This window comes from Lepus europaeus, chromosome 20, assembly GCF_033115175.1.
Source record: "Lepus europaeus isolate LE1 chromosome 20, mLepTim1.pri, whole genome shotgun sequence".
Classification (NCBI taxonomy): Eukaryota; Metazoa; Chordata; class Mammalia; order Lagomorpha; family Leporidae; genus Lepus; species Lepus europaeus.
In genome coordinates, this window is record NC_084846.1 from 36,154,910 (window position 1) to 36,178,473 (window position 23,564).

Sequence of the window (23,564 nt, forward strand, 5' to 3'; positions counted from 1 at the left end):
ACTAGTCTAGAGCATTATGAAGAACATTGTTGGTGGCAATTCCCAGAGTTTTGTTCTTAAAAGATGTTAATGAGTGTTCTCAAAGTTTTTTTTTTTTTTTTTTTTTTTTTTTTGACAGGCAGAGTGGACAGTGAGAGAGAGAGACAGAGAGAAAGGTCTTCCTTTTGCCCTTGGTTCACCCTCCAATGGCCGCTGCGGCCGGCGCGCTGCGGCCGGCGCACCGCGCTGATCCGATGGCAGGAGCCAGGTGCTTCTCCTGGTCTCCCATGGGGTGCAAGGCCCAAGCACTTGGGCCATCCTCCACTGCACTCCCTGGCCACAGCAGAGAGCTGGCCTGGAAGGGGGGCAACCGGGACAGAATCTGGAGCCCCGACCGGGACTAGAACCCGGTGTGCCAGCGCCACAAGGCGGAGAATTAGCCTATTGAGCCGCGGCGCTGGCCTCAAACAGGTTTTTATATTTCTGTGTGTATGTGTGTGCAAATTGTTGAAATCTTTACTTAGTATAGAGTTGGTCTTCTGTGTATGAAGTTAATTGAAAATGAATCTTAATGGAGAATGGGACCGAGATGGGAGAGGGAGGAGGAAGTGGGGTGGTAGTGGGGGTGAGAGGTGGGTATGTTTGGAAGCATCACTATATCGCTATGATCCTGCCCGTCAGTCTGAAGGCCTGAGGTACCAAGATGGCATTCTGTGCCCAGATTTATAGCTTGTCTGAATGGTTGGTGTGATATGGTACTGTATCCAACATCAGTTTGTATGTTAATCACAATAATGTAAACAAAGTGTATAGAAGTTTTGCAGATACGCTGATAATATCTTTTGTTATTAGAATGTATTCTGATTTCTAGTAAACGGACTGTACTAGAGAATTTCAATTTAAGTGGCAACACCTGCTTGATTCAGTTAATTAGAAAGTGAATTTATCAGCTGGCACCGTGGCTTAACAGGCTAATCCTCCGCCTTGTGGCGCCGGCACACCGGGTTCTTGTCCCGGTCGGGGCGCCGGATTCTATCCCGGTTGCCCCTCTTCCAGGCCAGCTCTCTGCCATGGCCCAGGAAGGCAGTGGAGGATGGCCCAAGTCCTCGGGCCCTGCACCCGCATGGGAGACCAAGAGAAGCACCTGACTCCTGCCTTTGGATCAGCGCGATGCGCCGGCCGCAGCAGCCATTGGAGGGTGAACCAACGGCAAAAGGGAGGACCTTTCTCTCTGTCTTTCTCTCTCACTATCCACTCTGCCTGTCAAAAAAAAAAAAAAAAAGTGAATTCATCTTTTAAAGATTTATTTGAATGACAATTACAGACAGTCTGAGGCAGGGGCACAGAGAGAGGGACATCTTCCATCTGCTGGTTCACTTTCCAAATGGCCACAACAGCTGGAGCTGGGCCAACCCAAAGCTATGAGCCAGGAACTTCTTCTGGGTCTCCCTCATGGGTGCAGGGGCCCAAGAACTTAGGCCATCTTCTATTTCTTTCCCAGGCTGTAGCAGAGAGCTGGACAACTGGGATCCATATGGGATGCTGGTACTGCAAGCGGTGACTTTACCAGCTATACCACAGTGCTGGCCCCAAAGTGAATTACTTTCTAAACTTGCTTGTTACCATAACCCTCCTATCAAATGTGCTTATCCTCACATAGTTTATTTCAGCTACTTGGAAGGAAAAATGGGTTTATAGGTTTATAGGATCCTCTCATCCAAATTTGGACCTTTCCAGAGAATCTCATTTTTATATGTATCACATTTACTCATTTGTGTTTGTAGACACTTTTTCTTCTTGAGGTTCTCCCCTACCCTTCCCATATCAATCTTATTTTTTCTCTTGTCTTTCTCTTTTCGCTGTGTGTTTTAACAAAGAAACTTTAAATTAGAATACTTATACTAGGACTGAAACTAACATGGGTCCTGTGTTTTTAAAAATTATTTTCTGTATTAGTTTATGTACAATTCTATCTTTTGGCAAGTTACGTTTCAAGATCACTGCAAAGATATTTTCTGAAATCTTTTTGTAAATGTGAAAAATGTCGCTGGCTTCCAAATATTTATTGACTTTTCCCCCATTCCAGTCATATTCTGATATACATTTCTCCATTCAGATCCACACAATACCTAACACTCATGGGTACTCAATTGGTATTTGTTGGATAAATTGAATAAGCATTTTATTTTTCTTGATAAGTCAATCTTAGCCTTGATTCCTAACAATACACTTTTTTTTTTTTTTTGAAGATTTACTTATTTGAAAGTCAGTTACACAGAGAGGAGAGGCAGAGAGAGGTCTAACATCCACTGGTTCACTCCTCAATTGGCTGCAATGGCCGGAGCTGTGCTGATCCGGAGCCAGGAGCTTCTCTGTCTCCTACATGGGTGTAGGAGCCCAAGGACTTGGACCATCTTCTACTGCTTTCCCAGGCCACAGCAGAGAGCTGGATCAGAAGTGGACCAACTGAACGCGGTTGTTTTTGTTTTTAAAGGTTTGAGGTCTTATGGTTATAGAAGGGGTTACAAACTCAAATGACTACGGATCCAGGGAGGTAACATATCTTCCATATAATAAGAAGTGATGTATAGGGGCTGGGCTGTGGCACAGTAGGTTAATCCTCCACCTGTGGTGCCAGCATCCCATATGTGCTGCAGATCTAGTCCCGGCTACTCATCTTCCGATCCAGCTCTCTGCTGTGGCCTGGGAAAGCAGTAAAAATGGCCCAGATGCTTTAGCCCCTGCACCCACATGGAAGACCCAGAAGAAACTTCTGGCTCCTGGTTTTTGATCGGCACAGCTCCGGCTGTTGCAGCCAATTGGGAATTGAGGCAGAGGATGGAAAACCTTTCTGTCTCTCCTTTGTCACTGTAACTCTCTCTCTCAAATAAATAAAAATTTGTAATGCATAGAACTCAAATACCTTTCTGAATAGTCAAGTACTCAAATGTAGATTTATTTAAGAAGAATTGTTGGAATCCTTGATCCTTCATCCCCAGAAAGTCTGGTGTTAGAGAGATTTTTCTCCTATTAACTCAACCTAATAGTCTTTTGTGTAGCATTTATCATGTAGTATAGGTAGGTGTGTGTGTGTGTATGTGTGTGTATGTGTAAGGATACAGCATAGCATGGTAATAGATTGTTGGACTTTGTGCATTTTAGACAGACTTGGCTTGGAGGTTGGCATTGCTGTGATTTCGACCAAATTGCTTAATCTCTCTGAATCTCATTATTTTTTTTTAAATCAAAAATAGTAATTACTAGAAGGGTATGAAAAGATTCAGGAATCATAGCTGGAATTCTCAAGATTGTGCCTAGTAGACATACATGCAGTAGCTAATGGCTGTTATTGTCTTATTAATGCATTAAATCACGTGTCTCCATGTACCTCACACAGACTGAGCGTTCATTACATGCTACCTTTCCTTGCCAGTTTGATCGTGCACAGTTCTTTTCAGTAAGCAAATATCATCCAAAAGCTTGATGAATGAGGTAAGCTTCTTTCCCATGTCATATGTCAAATTTTGTCACACATGAAGACAGTTATTAAGTGAGCTTTTGTAAGCATAGACTGGTTCATACAGCTTAAACTGTAGTGTAGGTTAAGGCCCTGCTGACTTTCGGGTGCTAGAACACTGCCTATAAGGAACGGGTCACTTGAGGCACATAGGACAATAATCTAGGACAGGATCCTTTTTCCCCTCATGCAGGCATCAAACAGCCAGACACAGGATCATATGGTCTCAAGCCTTGGACCGAATCCATCAGTGTCTTCTTAGATTCATGCATGTGGTATATGCAAAGTAGAAAATACATATAAACATATTCAGTTAATTCACATATTCTAAATATCACTAATTTTGCCAGTGAATCCATTTCTGATATTCATAATGCTGGTTATTAAATGTCTGTCGCCCATTTCTGATATTCACCAAGGTAAACAAAGTCTACAGTGTGGTTGGAGATGCCAGTAAACTAAGTGCTTGTGGTAGCTCCTTCTGGCTTGTGGGATTTGCTTCTGATGAGAAGGATAGCTGTTTTGAGTACAAACTCATTGACTTTATTCAGTGGATTCCAATAAGGGTGATTTTTGCCCCCAGGAAGACATTTTTAGTTGTCACAACTGGTGATGGTGGGGTGTTATTACTTGGCTTTGGTTTCAATGTCTCCCCAAAGACTTAATGTATTGGAAACTTAGTCTACAGTACAATGATGTTAACAGGTGGGGCCCTGTCGGTGATCTTGGGAGGCACTGCTCTCAGAAGGGATTAAGGTAGTTCTTCTGGGATCTGAATTAGTTCTTCCAGGAGGGTTGTCATAAGAAAAGTGATCCTGGGCCCTTCCCACATTCCAACTTCTGTCTCATCAGGTCACTGTCCCACCATGTTATCTGTCCCTTTCATACACTCTAGCTTTAATGGTGCCTTCTACCAGCAGGCACTCAGTACAGCCAAGCTATGCATTTGAACCTCTAGAACTATGAGCTACATAAGCCTTATTTATATTACCCAGCCTCAAATATTTCGTAGTAAATGAAAATAGACTGTTACACGAGTTGCTATTGGCATGTAGCATATAGAGTCCAAGCATGCTAAACTTACTATAGTACCTGAGACACCCCTTGCCCCCCCCACCCCCCACCCCCCACCCAATAAGGCATTATCTGGAGCTAAATGTCATTAATGAAAGGTTGAAGAACTGTGTTCTAGAAGGTAGCTTACACAGATTCACATGCATGTATCATATGACCTTGCCTGTGATGATGAATTATATAAATTTCAGACTTCATAACACTCTCCATATAAAAGGATTTCAGAATCCATTGTAATGTAATACATATGGAAAGCATGAATTTAGAACCTAGTTATTTACAACCTGTAGTAAATCCAATAAATAAGAGACTACAGATATTTTTAAAAGATGGTAGGCCTTGGTCTTGTTCACCTGGAATATAGGGATAGATTTCCCTTGCCTAAGTAGTGCTCCTATAAATTACCATCTTAATGGATACTCTTGTGCTACTGAGTCATCAGAATTTTTAATTTATTTCAGTGTAACAAACATGCATTGTATGCGTGCTGTGAGCCAGAAACTAGGGGAAGGCAGAGCAAACAATAAAATAGTCTCTGTCCTGGAGAAGTTTAGGGTCTAGTAGAAGTCAGATACAACTTATCTTCTGCAAGGCTCTTTGCAATTTTAGTGTTCCAATAGCCAAGAATTGTTGAAATACCCAGTTTACCCTAGTTTCACTCCATATGAAACCAGGTAGCTCCACTCCGTTGTCTTTTTGTATTTCCATGTGGTCTGAGCCATGTAGGCCTTTTCATGTCTTGCCAAAGTACTACGAGATAGAGTGGCATAACTATGTCTTTTATCTTAAAAAAAAAAATATATAAGCCACAAGTATTCAAAACTAACAGACCCTTTAAAAAAACTAGATGTTGGCCGGCGCCGCGGCTCACTAGGCTAATCCTCCGCCTTGCGGCGCCGGCACACCGGGTTCTAGCCCCGGTCGGGGCACCGATCCTGTCCCGGTTGCCCCTCTTCCAGGCCAGCTCTCTGCTGTGGCCAGGGAGTGCAGTGGAGGATGGCCCAAGTGCTTGGGCCCTGCACCCCATGGGAGATCAGGATAGGTACCTGGCTCCTGCCATCGGATCGGCGCGCGGTGCGCTGGCCGCAGCGCGCTACCGCGGCGGCCATTGGAGGGTGAACCAACGGCAAAAGGAAGACCTTTCTCTCTCTCTCTCTCTCACTGTCCACTCTGCCTGTAAAAAAAGAAAGAAAAAAAAAGAAAAAAAAAACTAGATGTTTTAAAAGAAGATTCATATATATATATTTTAAAACCTTATCAGTTTTACTTTATTTTGAAGTCACTTTGTGATTGTGTCACTTTGACCTCTTGAACTCTGGTATCGGGGAAATGATTGGCAATATCACAGTTGTGTTAAGATCTTCCAGCTCCCTTTTTTGCCTTTTTGGGTAGATCATCAACAAACTCGAATTGATCAGGTGTAATAATGTGTCTTAGCTCTTGCTAGCTGGAAGAATGCTCCTAGGATACCTAGCCATCTGCCCATCCATCATTTTCCTTCCCTGGAGATGGCACTCAAGGCTGTGTGGGTGGCTACATAATTATTGATATGTCTGCATGTAGGAATGTGGCCTGAAAGAGTCTAAACTTAGTAACTATTTGGATCAGACCACATGGATGTTGTTTTTGGAGAGTGATAACTGTGGCATTCTCCAGGGCTTGTAAAATGAGCTCTGACATTGCCAACCATATATTCCAACTTTAACGACAATCTGTTCAGTAACCAGGGTCCAAAGAACATTTATTCTTCTTTTTACAACTTGATTCCATTAATTATTATTTTTTTAAATAGGGGTTTCACTTGGCTATGGGTAGCTAATTTTATGGAAAGGGGTAAAAATTTGGTCAGCCAGGAGGAGAAAAAGGTAAAAATAGTTATCAGACTTGAGATCAGTAGTATTTTTAGCTTTATATTAGCCAACCATTGGAGTTAACTTCCCTTCAGCTGATTAAGTTACATGTCTATTTGGCAGATAAACTTTGCAGAAATAGCAAAATTGTCTCTGTGTCACTTGTAGATGATTTGTCTCTCTCATTTAACATTTTTATATATCAATGGTATATATTTTAAGAGCCCCAGCCAAAGTCTATATTCTGACACTACCTGCCTTTTATGTTCTTCTGGGTAGAATATTAAAGAAAAGGAATTCTATAGCATAAAGTATAGAGAAATTTCTCAGGAATAATTTGTTTTTCTAAAACCAGTTTTATGTGAATTCTCAAAGCATTTGGCAAGTGTAGATTGGTGTCGGGGAAAATTAGAATCCTAGACTAGAAAAACCACCATGACCTCTAAGAGGCACAGTAGTCATACCTTGGTATTAGGAAGCATCAGATGGCTGTTCCATAAATTAGCAGATCTTTTTTATGAAGACAATTTGTGTGGCTGAAGCTTTTTACTGAGTGGATATGGTACACTTTCCCTCTTGTCTTAGTAACTATCTCAAGCATTAACACGGCTGTGTGTTCTAATCCTGGGTTTGGTTTACAACTTTAAGGTAAATGCATGTTAAAGGGGAATCCTCTGTGTGGTGCAATAGATGTTAATCCAGTCTTCCATCCTATTTATACTAGATAATGTAGCCAAAGTAGCTATAAGTTGTTTTAAGAACCTCATGGTTCTATCAGCTAGAGGTTCAGCAAGTACATAATGAATGCACATGGGTGTTGAATTGGCTAGGAGCTTGCTCCCTAGACTTTCAGGTGCTTGTCTGGTATTCAAGCCATCTCCTTGACCTTCTCGTTTCCCTTTGAACCATGTTTCATTGTTTGTTTGTGATCAAACAATAATTATTTTTGATACAAATTGGATCTTGGCACCAAGGTAACAGTTTAGACTAGGTAAACTATTTTTTTCCCCTTTTAGTGCCAGACCTTTCCCATGTTGAAGTCTGCAACAAATGCCATCTTGGATAACATCACTGAGAGAAATGTGCCCTGTTTCTTAACTGCTTCCAAATCTGCTAGACTGAAAACATGTCTTTCTAACCCAGAGGGCTGCAGTCTGAAGAATAAATCCATTTCAGCAGTCCTCAGAGCTGTCTGTAGTTGGTGTTGGGCAACTCTGGCTAAAGGTGAACTGGAGAATTTTTTTAAGTAGATGACAGATATATTGAGGTAGGTCTGTTGTTTCCATGTGACATCACTTGGGTTCCTTTCAAATTGGGAGTCTGACAGTGCCTGATTCAGTGCGTCTATGACTTAAGAGGCAGTTTTAGTATGGCTCCTAGTTGTGCTGGCTTTTTAGGTAGAATGACTTTGAAGTTAATCAGTTCATCCAGCATTTATGAGACACCCACTGTGTACCTGGTACTGGAAAATTTGGGACATGTTTGGGACTTATCAATTGCTCTTTTCACTGGAATTTTCTGAGCTTTTTGAGTATGAGTCTTGTTTTCCGTTGGCCTTTTCATGTCTTTCAGAAACATTTTGTTCAAGGCACTAAGTTTTCTAGCAGTTTCAATAAGGTAGAAATGAACATCAGAATAGCTAGCTCCGTAAGTCTCAGGATTTTTACAAAACAAGTAATACCAAGCAAACTTGTGTCTGTGTGTGCCTATTATCAGATTTGTTAAGGGGGTAGACAAAGGGAATCCAGTGCTTATAACTTAGATTTTAGTAATGTATTTGATACAGGGTCTCTTGACATTTTATTTGGAGACTTGATTAAATTTAGTCACAAAATGAGCACTGTCCCATTAAGGGATCGGGGTGGGGGGCGGTCAGGGACATAGAGGGGTGAACAGCTGTTCTGCCTCACTTTGGGAGGTGGTGGGTTGGTAGTGTGTCTCAAGTAGCAGCAAAGGAGTCCTTCCTTTTCAATGTCATTGTTGATCTGCTATAAAAAAAAAGAATTTACCTGTTGTACCTAAACTGATGTGAGCCATGATAAACTACAGAGTTTTAAGGAATAGTGACTAGGAGTGAAACAAATTAGAAATAAATGGAAAAGATGTTGACTACCTTTTTTTTAAAAAGTCTTATTTTATTTATTTGAAAGACAGAGTTAAACAGAGAGGTAGAGATGGAGATCTTTGATCCACTGGTTCACTCCCCAAATGGCTGTAACAGATAGAGCTGAGCCAATCCAAAGCTAAGAACCAGGAACTTCTTCCATGTCTCCCATATAGGTTTAGGGGTTCGAGGATTAGGGCCACCCTCCTGTTTTCCCAGGTGCATTAGCAAGGGGCTGGATTGGAAGTGGAGCAGCCAAGACTCAAACTGGTGCCCATATGGGATGCCGGCACTGTAGGCTGGGGCTTTAACCTGTTGAGCCACAGTGCCAGCCCCCTTAACTACATTTTATGGTTATTTTATAGGCAAGAAAGCAAATGTGAGAGGTAAAGAAAGTAGCCAAAGATCAAACAGGGAGTAAGTTGTATTACCAGTATGTATTTGTACTTGCATCCAGTTGCCTCCAAGGTCATGTGATAATTCTACTATCTCGGATGTCATGAAGCCTAAATTGTAATATGATACAATCATTAATATATCCAAGTTTCTGCCCAGGTAAAGCTGCATTTATTTGTGTCACCTTACATGAATTATTCTTTCAAAGTACCTCTTACTTTTGTTCAAACAGCTTTATTGTGTGTATGTAAATTATATCACAACTCATTTAAAAGTGTACAAATCAGTGACTTTTTTAGTACATTCATAGGGCTCTGCCACCATTACTACTATCTAATTTTAGAACACTTTCATCTTTCCTAAAAGAAACCCCACATCCATCAATTGTCATTTCCTAGTCCTTCTACTTACCTCCCATCCCCAATTTTATACAACCACTGATCTGTTTCTGTGTTTATAGATTTGCCTACTCTGGATATTTCATAGAAATTGAATCATGATATGTGTCCCTTTTTTGAGCTTTTTTCATTTAGCATAATGCCTTCAAGATCCATCCATATTATAGTCCATATAAGTACTGTTGAGTATTATTCAACCATAAAAAACCCATTTTATGAATATGCCACATTTTGTTTTTCCATTTACCACTTGATAGACATTTTTCTATGTTGTAGCTATTATAAATAATACTGCTATAAATATTCATGAACACATTTTTGAGTGCACAAATGTTTTTATTTTCAAGATATATACCTAGAAGTGGGATTGTTGGGTTATGAATGAACTCTTTAACTTTTGAGGAACTGCAGACTGTTTTCCAAAGTGACTGTACCATATTGCACTCCTACCAGCATTGAGGACTCCAATTTTGCCACGTCCTTGCCAACACTTGTTGTTGTCCTTTTTTTTTTTTTTTAACACCTTTTATTTAATTCTCATAATCCCATTAATTGGCCAAAGAAAAATATTCTTACTGTTATTTTATAGATTAAAAATTCCAAGTCAATGAAAATTAAACAAGAAACCCGGCATGAGAACAAATAGAGGGTAAGAAGTGGCATGGATAGTTTGGAACAACGAGTCATCCAAAAGCAATTTTAAAGTTTTTGAATCCGATACTTAGAGCTATGTTGGATGTCAGAGATCACATTTCCCACATCTTAAGGGTGTTGAAACTAGAGCCCAGAAAAGGGAAGTACATTGAACACTGACATAAAGCTGCTGAGCAGCAGGCCAGGACTAGAAGCCCTGTCTCCTTGGCTCTGAAGCCATTGCCTGTTCCAGAACAGCCTATTGCTTTCTTCCCAAGGGGAGTGTATAAGCTCATCCACATTGTAGAAACTCCAGTTTCTTAACTTCTTCATCCATGCCAGCCTTTTATTAAAATAAATCTATCTTAATTCGTGTGAGGGTATTTGAAGGTCAGCAAAGCTGAACCTCCCATTGGGGAGCCCTTGATATAATTTGTTCCACATATTGCCTACGATGAGACTGATGCATAGGCAGAAAATCAGTGCAGTCAGAATTTCATCATGATCTTGCTTGGGTATGAATTCTGGCTGTGCCACTTACTAACTGACCTTTTCTCTAATTCTCATATGTTAAAAATGTGGGCAATACTAGTATCTGTGTCACAGCAATTTTGTCAGAATTAAATGAGATACCCCCTGCCTGACTCCTAGAAAGCCCTCAATACATACTATTATCATTATTACTACTACTATATTATTATAAAACATCAACTTACTCAGACCTTTGGCAATATTGTAATGTGAGATTTGGAGACAAATGCATCACCACCTTTCAAAAAGTAACTTCACTGAAGGAGCAAGTCTAAGAGCTGCTTTCCAAAGTCCTCATATTTTTTAGCTCTATGGGTTATAGTTAATAAAATTACCTTTGTTAATAGAAAAAAACATGGTAATGTTAACTTCCCATCCTCAGATTGTAAACTAATTTCCCTTACACTGTGACGTCAGACAGTACCAACCAACAATGAACAGAAACTAACCAACTCAAGTGAACCTCATATTAAAGGCCCAACAATGAGAAATCTTAACTAAAGTGCATCGGGCCTAGTTGGGATGTAATATATTAGTAGTGTTTTTACTTAATATCTTTAATTTCCAAGATAAAAATTCTAGATTGCTTTATGGGACTACCTTGTATTTTTGTATATTGGTGTAGAAGAACTGGTTCTCCCTGGAAAGACATTAAATGGGGTTGGGATCTCTGCCCTTTTCCACCCGTCTTCATAGTCATGGGCAGTGCACTCATATGTCTGTAGTCTTCCATCTCCCCCACCTCTCCCAGGAGCCAGGTTGAGGGGATCACTGATTGCTATCTCAGGAGTTGTCAAAAGGACCAAATGATAATTTGGGTAGAACAGCCCTGAGCAGAGTGCCTGGCTCACAGCCAGACCTCAGTACATGACAGCTAAACAGCAATGCAGCGGGGTCCGTGTGCCACACATGAAATTTGGAAGCAGATTGGACAGTAAGTTTAGGTGAAGAAATTGGACATGTCCATGTTCACATAGTGTGATTCATGTCTGCTGTTGCTGCTGCTGCTTTTCTGTAACCAATTTTAGAGGCTATCTTGGCAGCTGGAAATATTTGGGATTAATTTCACACTCACTTTATGAGTTGAGCATTTTCCTGCAAGCAGCTCCCTGGGCCGCTGCCTCATTACTTTGGCATCATCTGATATGGCAGCCGGACAGAGATGTCCTTTGGGGTCTCCCTTTTATTTGGAAACCTTCAATTTGAAAAAGCAAAACAAAGGTCATCAACACATTGTGCTTGACGCTGTTAGCATTTATTGTTTCCTAAAGCCCTTCCTTTCTTTAGTCCTATTGAACACTAGGGAACACACATCTTGTTCAGCTGGTGGTGAGCCCTGAACCCCTCCGCCTTCCCCCACCCCAGTGTAAGTCCTCGCAGCTGGAGCTGGTTGGCCTCTGTTTTCAGTTCCAGGTGAACAGTGTGAGCTCTTCTAGGTCCTGGTCACACAGACCTCAGTCTTGATGGTCTAGTTTTCCCAGCCCTTCTTACTGGGCTAATTCTGCTAGATTCATTTGGCTCTCATGGAGAACAAAGTATAAACTTGGCTGTTACGTGTAAAACTAAATTGAGAACATGGAGGTCTGTTTAGTATTTCATGCTGGCCAGTAGGTCAGGGAGATTGTCCTTGGGGGTAATTTACATAAGGAATTGTTTATCCCAATTCTTTCCAATTTCCATGACCACTTGGGGATAGCAGACTCTTTCCACAATGGCACAGCAATCCATCCACTGAGACTGAACAGAGAGAGACAATGCTGCTCTCGTATTAATGTGTCTTGGGCCCTGCTCAGGAAAGAGCCTGTGGCTTTGGGCTGCTGTCTCACTGAGTCGTTCATCCACCACAGCTGTGTTTAGCAAGTTGGGTGGGTCCATGAACTGACATGCTGTTACACTTAGTGAGAATTTTCCCCTGATAGTGAGGAACGTGCATAAAGGCTTCACTTAAGTCCTAGCAAATGCCCCAAATATTTATTACGATCCACTGACTGCTTAGAGTGCAGCCTCCGTCAAGAAAGGCCCACACCCGAAATACTCCGTGGCTCCCCAGTGCCTACAGAGTCAAGTGCGCGCTCTTCATTGTAACATTCTGGGGCCTTGCGGCGGCAAGCCAGCTGAGCTGCTTTAATGTCATCCTTGTGTTTCCCAGAGTGGAATGGTAGTTCTTTCCCAAACAAGCATCCTCTGCTTTTCTGCTTTAATGCTTTTCTCATGTAGTTTCCTTCACTTTTAAAGTGCCCTGACCCAATATCTATTTTTTAGGATTTATTTATTTGAAAGGCAGAGTTACAGAGGGAGAGGCAGGCTAGGAGCCAGAAGCTTCATCCAACGCTCATGTGGAGAGACTTTGCACTGCTTTCCCAGGTGCATTGGCAGGGAACTGGATCAGAAGTGGAACAGCCAGGACTTGAACTGGCACCCATGTGGGATGCTGGCATTTGCAGGCAACAGCTTTACCTGCTATGCCACAGCACTGGCCTCTATTTTTTTAAGGGTAAAGTGACTCATGGGGTGGAATGGGGTGACAGGGAGAGTAGCTGGAACTCAAAGTGTACCTTATTTCCTTGGGACCATTTTTCAAGTCATCAGTGTGATATCTCCGAACGTAGAGTTGGGAAGAGGTAGCCATTAGCTCCTTGCTGGGAAGTGTTTCCAACATACAGACTCAATAGGTGTGAAGAACCTCAAGAGCCTAGTACCATAGTAGGAATGATTGAGTCCCAGTTGCTTATCACTTTTGCTTTAAAGTACTTTATTTACTTTTGTTTTAATTTTTAGTAATGGCGATGTTTAACTGGCTTGCAAAATTCCTGAAAATCAAACAATTCTTTCTCTTTAGCTTAGTCACCTCCAGCGCACTCCTCCTTCTTCCTCTACCCTTTCCTTTCGAAGGCCCTCTACACTCCCAACAGTGAGTAGCAGTGCACCAGCCCTGAACCTTGAGTGCTTCTCCTCTCAAGCATGTTTTGGAGTATAATAGACCCCAATGTTTGAATCCTGTTCTTTGTTTTACTAGGTGTGTGGTCGGGCTGGCTGCTTAATTTGCAGATATCCGTACAAAATGAATATGAGGGACCCTTGCTTGTTAAAAAGGCAGGAAGAAAGGGCTGTTAAAAGAGCTCCTAAAATACAGTTTTTTCCTTTCTTCAGTAGTCTACTTCACAACTTCGATTGGTGTTTTTAATTTTCTATTTAATATCTTTCCAAGTAAGGAAAAACTAAACTTTAAATGATTGGCATGACTCTTACCATTAATCTTTGTATGATCTGTGCCTGTTTTAAGCGTGAGAATTTGACTCGCATGATCGAGTGCACATAGCTCCTCTTGTGTTCAGTATCCCACCGACTTCCCTTAAAAAAAAAAAAAAAAAAACTCAAAGAATAAAATGGTGAAGTTCAGGACAGATGGTGAAGTTCAGGACAGACAGCAGGGTGTTACACCAGCACAGAGCCCTTCTAAGCATGGGCACAGATGGCCTGTCGAGTTATGGGCACATGTCTTATATCTGCTGAACCTCAGAGTCCTCATCTGTGAGAGAGAGAGGATGCCACTTATGTGTTATCGGAGGTATGAGGACTACAGGCACTGACACCTGTGTGGCCTAGAGCCATGTGCTTGCCGTGTGGCCTGGGCTCCCTTGATTGGCCAGGTTGTCACTAACATGGTCATCATGATAACAGCACTGTCCTCGGTCCTCTCGAGCATCCTCCTTACATGGTCCGAATCTGCCTCCTGAACTCGCTTGCCTTTCTCATTACGATCTCTTGGAAGGTGGAAATTGGGTCTGTCGTCAGTGCATTACCCATAGTGTTTCCCGCAAATTCTTTGCTTTACCTGGCACCCTGTGGGTGTTTATGACCTTGATCTTTGTATGCTTTGGATTTTTTGATGGTAAGCATCTGCATGATAAAATTATGGACGCATAATGAGGCTTAAATGGTAACATTCCCAGGAAGAACAGGAGTATAAACTTGGACTTTTGCAGAGTCTGTTGTAATTATGGTGAGGGTCGAGGAAGCGTATGATTCCAGGTGTTTTGGTTTAAGGAAAGTGGCCTTTCTCCATCTCTTCGAAGGGACTTCTTGAAATAATGGGAAAGGGATGAGTTCCAAGCCCCATTCGAGTAAAAGAGGCCCCAGGGATATTAACTCTGGCCCACAGTAATCCTTCCCTTTGCTAACATCTTTCACACTTACTTTCTGTTCTGCACAATTAGGCTATTAGTATAGCAGTGTTTCTTCCCGCTAATTGGTTGTATATGTGTTTTCTTTCCAAGAAATTTGAAGATCCTTTTGGGGCTACGCACTGTTGTGTACTTCTTTTGAACACAAGTGGAAAGTAGCACAGTCCTAGGCACATAGTAAGGTGATGCACTGTATGTAATGCTGGTCTCTGTCCAAACCCCTGTGACTCCCTGCAGGGTTGCATGCGCACTGGGATTGCTTTTTACAACTCGTGCAAGCCCTTAGCCAAGTAGCGTGTTCATACAAGGCCCTTCCGTTGCCCTGCCTTTCCCTAAACCGTATTTCTCTCCAAGTGTCTCTCGGACACTCGGAGGACTGTCCTTTTACAGCCCCTCCTCTCACAGGGCATCTGGGAGACCACACAGCTGTAGGCTCAATGCATTAGAATGATGTCTTTTTTTAACAAGCCCTTTGGGCCAGTGTCAGGAAGTATCACCGACTGGATCGTCTGCACCGGACTTCGGCATCACGTCTGGGTTTTGGCCACGGCAGCTGGTGGGCACTCACATAAAGGTGCTCACGTTGCCCTGGCTTTTGCTGCTCTGCTCAGGGGACAGTCAGACGCCTGCAGCCTCTGGGCAGTCAGTTCATTACTTTTAATGAGCACAAAATTCACCAAGACATTAAAATACAGCACCAGTGGGCAGTGCTGAATATTCCATCCAATTGTTGCTTTAGTTCTATTTTCCACTGGATTATTCAAAAGGATAAAAAAAAAAAAAGCCAATTCAACTCACTCCTGCCAATTTTATCCTAAATAGATTTGGCATTATAAAGGTAACACACCCTGAACTTTTTCTTTCAGGTCTCCATGGGCTAGTGCTTGACATTTGTGTTAAAAATGATATTACTCAACAAGTCGAATGTTTAACATTATCTAGTTTTTAGATACAAATATGAAATAATGGGTATCTCAATGACATGAAACATATAAATCCTAATATCAGAGAAGCCAGTTATTTTTTTCCAGTTATTTGTTGAAAAAGGTATAATGAATTTGTAATTTTGAACTCCAAGGCAAATGCAATTATTTTGATAAGGATATTTTAATGAGTAATCCGTGGCTAGTAATAAAGACAATAACTTGATTAGAAGCCACTTACATTATCATATACTGAAGGAGGTCAGTCAGTAGTGAAGAACACACAGAGCAATGTCTCCATTAAAGAATTTTCTTCTGGCCATATGGATTTGGAATTACTTTGGGCATTTTCTTTTTTTAACAGGAGGAAGTGAGCAGATGAATGATAACTGTTTTATTACTCAACATAGTTTGCAAGACAAAGTTCATCAAGTTGTTTTAAAGAAAAACAGGGCTGTGCCAAATGTAGTTTGCGGGCTCGGGAGCGGTGACGTCTGGCTAACTGGAGTCTATCACCGCACAGGTGACGGCTCTGGCAGATGCGGTCGAGGAGAACAGAGGCGACCTGCTGCAGTCCCTGAGCCGGCTGCAGAGTGCCACCCGTCTGCTGATCCTGCTGCTCGGGTTGTGGCAGAAGCTCAGCACCGATCAGCTTGCGCTTCTGGAAGCAGCGTTTCTGCCTCTACAGGAAGACACACAGGAATTGGTAAGGACCCGCCAGCGATGTCGCATGGCTATGGTGTGTTCGAAGGTATCAAACGGAGCCATAGTATTCTACAGAAGTGCTGTTTTCTTTCTCTTTAAACCATAACAAAACTGTTAAACAAAGGGCTTTTTTTCCCTCGAGCTCTTTCAAAATAGGTCTGTAGTCCGTTTTTATGTGGCATCCACTCTGTTTTTTATGTGCTCTTCAATCACCGGGAAGCCAGGGAAACAGTGCTTTGACGGACTGAGTGATGGAACAAACTTCAGATTAGCTAATCCTCTCCCTTTCCGCCAGAGCAAACAGGGCGGCCATTTTAATTTGCTCAATGTTCTTAAATTTAAGTGTCCCCTCAAAAGTTAGAACTGAGATGGCCTTGCTAAAACTGACAGAGTTCTTTATGCATAGTTTATAAGCTCTCTTACCCTTGAATCTGGGATAGGCCGTTTAGAATGAAAAGGTCTCTCCATGAGGGTGGTATTTAGAGTTTTAGTGAAAAATCACTTAAATAAAAACATCTTGGGTCCCTGAAGCATAGCGGTTATATTTTACCAGGTACCATTCTGGGGAATGTTTTATGTGTTTTTACTTACAAGGAAATAATGTACATCTTGGAAATTAGAGACCTTTGAATTTAGTAGTTTTTTTTTTTTGTACATTTCATGGCAAAAGATCATTTCAAATCAGTTTTTAAACCAAGATATGAGAATGTACTAAAAATAGTTCTTTTTAAATTTAATTTAAAGCAAAATTACTTTGCTTTAAAAACTTTGGTATTTTCCAGACTTCTTTTTTTTTTTTTTTTTTGACAGGCAGAGTGGATAGTGAGAGAGACAGAAAGGTCTTCCGGTCTTCCTTTTTGCCGTTGGTTCACCCTCCAATGGCCGCTGCGGCCAACGCATCGTGCTGATCCGAAGCCAGGAGCCAGGTGCTTCTCCTGGTCTCCCATGCTGGTGCAGGGCCCAAGGACTTGGGCCATCCTCCACTGCCTTCCCAGGCCATGGCAGAGAGCTGGCCTGGAAGAGGGGCAACCGGGATAGAATCCGGCACCCCAACCGGGACTAGAACCCGGTGTGCCAGCGCTGCAAGGCGGAGGATTAGCCTGTTAAGCCACGGCACCGGCCTACAAATAGTTCTAAAAGCTGTGTGTGTGTGTGTGTGTGTATTTTAAATAGATTACTAGATCTCAGGTGCTATTTTAAGTGTTTCATAAGAATTATCTAATTTAGTCTTAAAACAGTACCTTAACTATCTTATAAGTTCATGTTTATTTAACATATAAGAACATCTAGGCTCTGAGAGTTCAGTGTTGTTCTGACTTGAACCCAGGTCTGTCTGTTTCCTAGCTTGTAACCGCTTCCCTGTACCTCTGTGAACAAAGTCATGAACATAATTTTGAAAATCACAAGTTTTATTAGATAAATTGAACTTCTCAAATTCAGGTCAAAATGATGTTAGATCAAAAGGAATGGGAGTGGAAAAAAATGGTATTTCATGGTCTCAGCATAATACTAAATAAATTGGAATACATATATTTAGTGGCAAGTAACAGAGTTAGACAAAATTACAACTAAAATTGAACTTTGAGAAGCTAGAAAAGGAGACGAAGTTAACTTCAATAATAGAAAATATTGCAATGGTTAGTTACATCTTAATAAGAATGATAGCTATCATTTATGAACTCAGATTTAGGAGTTAAAGACTTAAAGCTGCCTCCCCCCACTCCCTCAAAAAAACCTTGGTAGCATCAGAGTTCTTGGCTGCATCACTTAATCATCACAGTGGTCTGAGTTCTTTGTTTTATAGATCTCTTTTGTAGCTTTAAAGGTAGGACCTGCCTTATAAGTTTTGATAGGAATTAGATGAGATCATTGAATAGAGCACTGTGGATTAGCAATCAGTATTGGAGGTGGTTTGTACACTTTACATGTAGAATTTCTTGTCCTCACGAGAGTTCTATAAATTCAGTATTTTACCTTTTCATGGCTGTTTGTCCATCTTCTTGACTCTACTTGATGGCAGTGCTGGTATTTATTCCTGTTCATGTTCTCAGGACCTGACCGTGCCCGAGCACCGCACAGTCAGTATTTGTTGGATAGATGAATGGAGAAAATGGTGAAAGCTAACAAGTGGTGAGCAGGCCGAACAGATGGAGTGGATGTAATCTCTAGCAGAAGGAAGCAGGGCAGGGCCAGCTACACAATTTGCAGGGCTCAGTGCAAAATGAGAATGCAGGCCTCTTGTTCAACAAGCAAGATAGAAGTGCCTAACGCACTGTTAAAGGGGGAACACTGTACCTGTCTTATCTATGGGTTGACTTTTTGCAGTCTCAACTGGTCAACCACAGTCCAAAAAACGTTAATATTTGTCAAGACTTTTTCAAGAGAAAGAAATCACATTCATGTAACTTATTATAATATATTGTTAAAATTTCTCTTTCATTATGGGATTGTTTTTAATCTCTTCCTGTGCCTAATTTATAAAGTAAACCTTACCATAGAAATGTGTGTATAGGAAAAAGCACAGTAAATACAGGATTTGGTACTCTGTGGTATCAGGCATCCACTTAAAGTCTTAAACATATCCTCCAGGGGTCAACAAAACATTTTGCAGTCTCTTTCCACTTGTCATGGGTGCTTTGCTATTTCATGCCATTCTAAGTAATAAAAATTAAAATGGTTAGGATGAATTTTGCCATTGATCTTTAAAATGTGTACTTCTACTTTGAAATGGAAGAAAGAGCATTAAACTCATTTGCAGAATCAATATAATTACTCAGTTTGCATCTTGCAGCTTGTCCATGCACAAGTATTGTTCTTACAGAACTTCAGAATTCCTGTACAAGACTTATTTGCTTGTTGATCAACACTCTCTACCTTCACTGTATTGATGAGCAAGGAAGTACTAGAAGGAAAAACAAGTATGTGTCACTCTGTCCCTTTCCATCTACATCATCATTTTCCATGTCAATGATTGGCTAATACAGCAAGGAAACAGGAGTTTGGAAGGTTGCGATGGGCTTTGTTAGTCATTCATGTTTTGCTGTTAACATTGCCTTCTGTCTTCAAAACCAATTCCAATTTATAGAAAGCCTCTCAAGGTGGTCAGTGCCTCACTCAATCTAGACATAGCGTGTCTTCCTTGTACTTGCCTGAGTCTCCCAGAATCCTCTCTCATCATGGGGCCATGGGAAGTCTGAGCCCACAGGGCTGTGTGTGAATGGGGCAAGAAGGGGAAAGGAGGCATGCCTACTGTACAAATTTTCCCTTTTCATACACCTGCTTTATTGCCCCATCAGACTTCATTTACAAAATACAAGTTCAAAGATAAAATTAAGAATTTCAAGGTGGTGACAATAAGACATTCAACCAGGCAGGGGGGCTTTCTCAACACAGGGACCCTTTGTGACTGCACAGTGCAAATGCTCACATGGCTGTCCCTGAAGTATGATTAGATTCAAAGAAAGAACTTCACAGAAGTACAAGTTCTAAATACAGGAGTTGATTCCCAAGAGATTATGGGATTTACCACTTGGGAGCTCTGTAAAAGCAGCCTCATTTGTCTACGGGTCTATCAGTATCCCTTTGTGCAGGTAAATGGACTTTGTTCTGAGCGCCATTTTCTATCCTGCCTGTGTATTCTCGGCTATCATGCCTCCCAACATACGTAGAGAAGCATTCCGACAGCTCTTCTGAACTGAGATTAGAAGGTGTGTGTGCTCATTATGCCTATTGGAGTCATTAATGAGACAAGACATTTGATAAAAACATAACTTGGAGAAGAATGAATCAAAAAAGACATTTTAATACCGCTTGTTATGCTCTTCATCTTTAATTAGGTTGTGGTATTCGCTTTGGACTTAGACTGTTGAGACAGCTTATATGTCTTGAGAGAAAAAGAATCCTTTTTCATTCTTTAAGACACACACATACAGTGTGTGGTTTTGACATGCTAGTTCCCAATCCCCCGCTTTATGCCTTTAGACCTCACAAATAAATGTTATGTGATGGGTATCCCACTGAGATGTGAAAATGAAATATGCAAACCTGAAATAGCTTGGAAGGGAGGGTGAGGTGGGGAAGAAAGGACTCTCTTACCAGAATGTTGAAAATATCCCCCATATTGAAGTTATTATGATACCACAAAAATCTGAATGTAATTTAGATGGTTTGGTTGAGGGTGGATGGCAGAGTACATGTGTCAGGGAGAAAACTTGAGACATGTGAAGAACATTTTCAGAAGACTCTCAGCTCAAGGTCAGATGTCCCTACAAGTATTAGGAGGTATGAGGAAGTGCTAGGAGATGTTTTATTTACATTTCAAATGGCTCTGCATAATGACTTGTTGTGCTGTTATTAGACGGTATGTGTCGTAAGGCAGGCTAAATGCAATAAAATCAACTCTGGGGTATTTTCTCCCTAGTAGCATCAGGTTTCCAAACCAAAAGTATTTAGGATCTGCTATTCCTAATGATAAGCAACATTTGTTGCAACATATTATGAGTATTTTGTTTAAAACATTATCATATTTGGAGTAAAATTCATCATTGTTTCATTTGATCTGTCTCTTTAGTAATGCTCTTCTGTTTTTGTCACTTCTCAATACTACTTGGGGGCAAATAAATGCTGGTGTTGTGAACTATTATGTGTAATTTTTTTAAGGTGATGAAAGTTATATATGCCAGATGTGTTTTTGTAAGGATATCCCATTTCCCTTTAAAAAAAACATTAAATGTTCTATTTGGTATCTCCAAAAAGAGGTTAGCTCTTAAACTCAATTCTATCAGTAGATTTGATAATCCAATTTTATCCCTACCAACTTCCTGATGTTGAAGTTTTGACTACAATAATATTCCTTTAGAGAACCTAATAGGAACTTTTCAAATGATTACTTTTTCATACCTTTTGGGCTAGTAACAGGCTATTTCAGAGTATTGGAATTCTCAATGCAGAATTTGAAGATGCCTCTGACCCTCTCTCTTCTTGAAGTTCTTTGGAAAATATCTACCAAGATCGATGAAGGCTATGTTACTGGTATGAATCCAAGAGTGCTGTGTTACTACATGTCTCCCTCCCATGATGCTGCACAGAGTTCAAAGGGTACAAAGCTAGGCATCCCTCGGGATTGGCTTAATAGGGCAAATGTTGTTATCCAGTCTTTTATCCACTCAGTGGATATTTATAAAGTACCTACTATGTTTTAGGTGTACTTAGCATACTTCAGTAAATACAACGAATCCCATCCTTTGTGGTTTTACTACAGCATTGCAAGCAAACATTCTAGTCCCATGCTGCCCCATCTGTTAGCCATGTGCCACAGGAAGTTTAAATAAGTTATAATGAAATAAAATTAACAATAAAATCACACTGGCCTTATTTCAACTGCTCTATATTCCCATGGCCACCACACTGGACAATCTACTTACAGAATAGCTCCATTATGTTGAACGTGCTGTTAGATAGCACTGTTGGTCATGAAGAAAGTTTTTCCATTAACAATCTGTGCGTATTTTTAATACATCAACAAAAGTAGTTAGGAGACTGACATTAAGTTACGCCATGGTGTTTGCATTAGCAGCCCTTATTTTGGTATCCTAGGAGCAGCAATGTCCAGACATCATCCCAGGAATCGGGAACTTCTCTGGGAAGATTTATGCATCTACAGAAAGGCGAGACAAGAAGCTGGCACAAGTGCAGCTACTCCCTCTTCATATGGCCCTCATAGACATTACAATCACAAATTCTTTCCTGTTGGGCCTGCCCATGGCCTCAGACTCCTTTAAAAGCTGCATTCTAGGTAGTGAGCGTAACTTGGGGTTGGGGGTAGATGAATCTTCTGTGCCCCTCCTGATGTCCGTAAAGAATGCTTCTCATTATCATAGGAAACAGCTGAGATGACTAAGTGTATATTCAGCAGATGGTAAGACAGCAAGAAGGAGCTGTGTCTGTTTTTCTACAGGGCTGTAGAAATTAGAACTCCAGTTCTCATGTTCATTTGTGTTCACCTGACTGTACAGGAGTTTTTTTTTTTTTAACTTTTATTTAGTAAATATAAATTTCCAAAGTACAGTTTATGGATTACAATGGCTTTCCCCACCCCCATAATTTCCCTCCCACTCGCACCCCTCCCATCTCCTGCTCCCTCTCCCATTCCATTCACATCAAGATTCATTTTCAATTATCTTTATACGTAGAAGATCGATTTAGTATAGATTAAGTAAAGATTTCATCAGTTTGCACCCACACAGAAACACAAAGTGTAAAATACTGTTTCAGTACTAGTTATAGCATTACTTCACATTGGACAACACTTTAAGGACAGATCCCACATGAGGAGTAAGTACACAGTGACTCCTGTTGCTGACTTAACAATTTGACACTCTTGTTTATGGCGTCAGAAATCTCCCTAGGCTCTAGTCATGAGTTGCCAAGGCTATGGAAGCCTCTTGAGTTCGCCGACTTCGATCTTATTCAGACAGGGTCATAGCCAAAGTGGAAGTTCTCTCCTCCCTTCAGAGAAAGGTACCTCCTTCTTTGAGGGCCCCGTTCTTTCCACTGGGATCTCGCTCACAGAGATCTTTCATTTAGGGTTTTTGTTTGTTTGTTTTTTTGTTTTTATTTTTTCCAGAGTGTCTTGGCTTTCCATGCCTAAAATACTCTCATGGGCTCTTCAGCCAGATCTGTGTGCTTTAAGGGCTGATTCTGAGGCCAGAGTGCTGTTTAGGACATCTGCAATTCTATGAGTCTGCTGTGTATCCCGCTTCCCATGTTGGTTCATTCTCTCCCTTTTTTATTCTATCAGTATTAGCAGACACTAGTATTGTTTGTGTGATCCCCTTGACTCTTAGACCTATCAGTGTGATCATTTATGAACTGAAGATGATCACTTGGACTAGTGAGATGGCATTGGTACATGCAACCTTGATGGGATTGTATTGGAATCCCCTGACACGTTTCTAACTCCACCATTTGGGGCAAGTCCGACTGAGCATGTCACAAATTGTACATCTCCTCCCTCTTATTCCCATTCTTATATTCAACAGGGATTGCTTTTCAGTTAAATTTAAACACCTAAGAATAATTGTGTGTTAATTACAGAGTTCAACCAATAGTACTAGAACAAAAAAAATACTAAAAGGGATAAAGTATTAAATTGTACATCAACAGTCAGGACAAGGGCTGATCAAGTCACTCTTTCTCATAGTGTACAGGAGTTTTTAATGCAAAGAGCAACAGTGTACTGCTTTTGGAACCTCATTGCGTAGAATCCTAG

At 41.0% G+C, this 23,564-nt stretch overlaps 1 protein-coding gene across 4 annotated transcripts in view; it reads left to right on the plus strand.

Annotated features, from left to right (window-relative positions):
* Positions 1-23,564, plus strand: part of BBS9 (Bardet-Biedl syndrome 9) — a 445,045-nt gene that overhangs the window by 331,794 nt on the left and 89,687 nt on the right. For 3 of the 4 annotated variants that reach the window (XM_062178843.1, XM_062178842.1, XM_062178844.1), the window contains one exon: positions 16,113-16,295. The exons of the other annotated variant lie outside the window; for it this stretch is intronic. In XM_062178843.1, the coding sequence (XP_062034827.1) occupies positions 16,113-16,295 (183 nt within the window). The remainder of the gene's footprint in view (positions 1-16,112; positions 16,296-23,564) is intronic. 4 annotated transcript variants of the gene reach the window in all.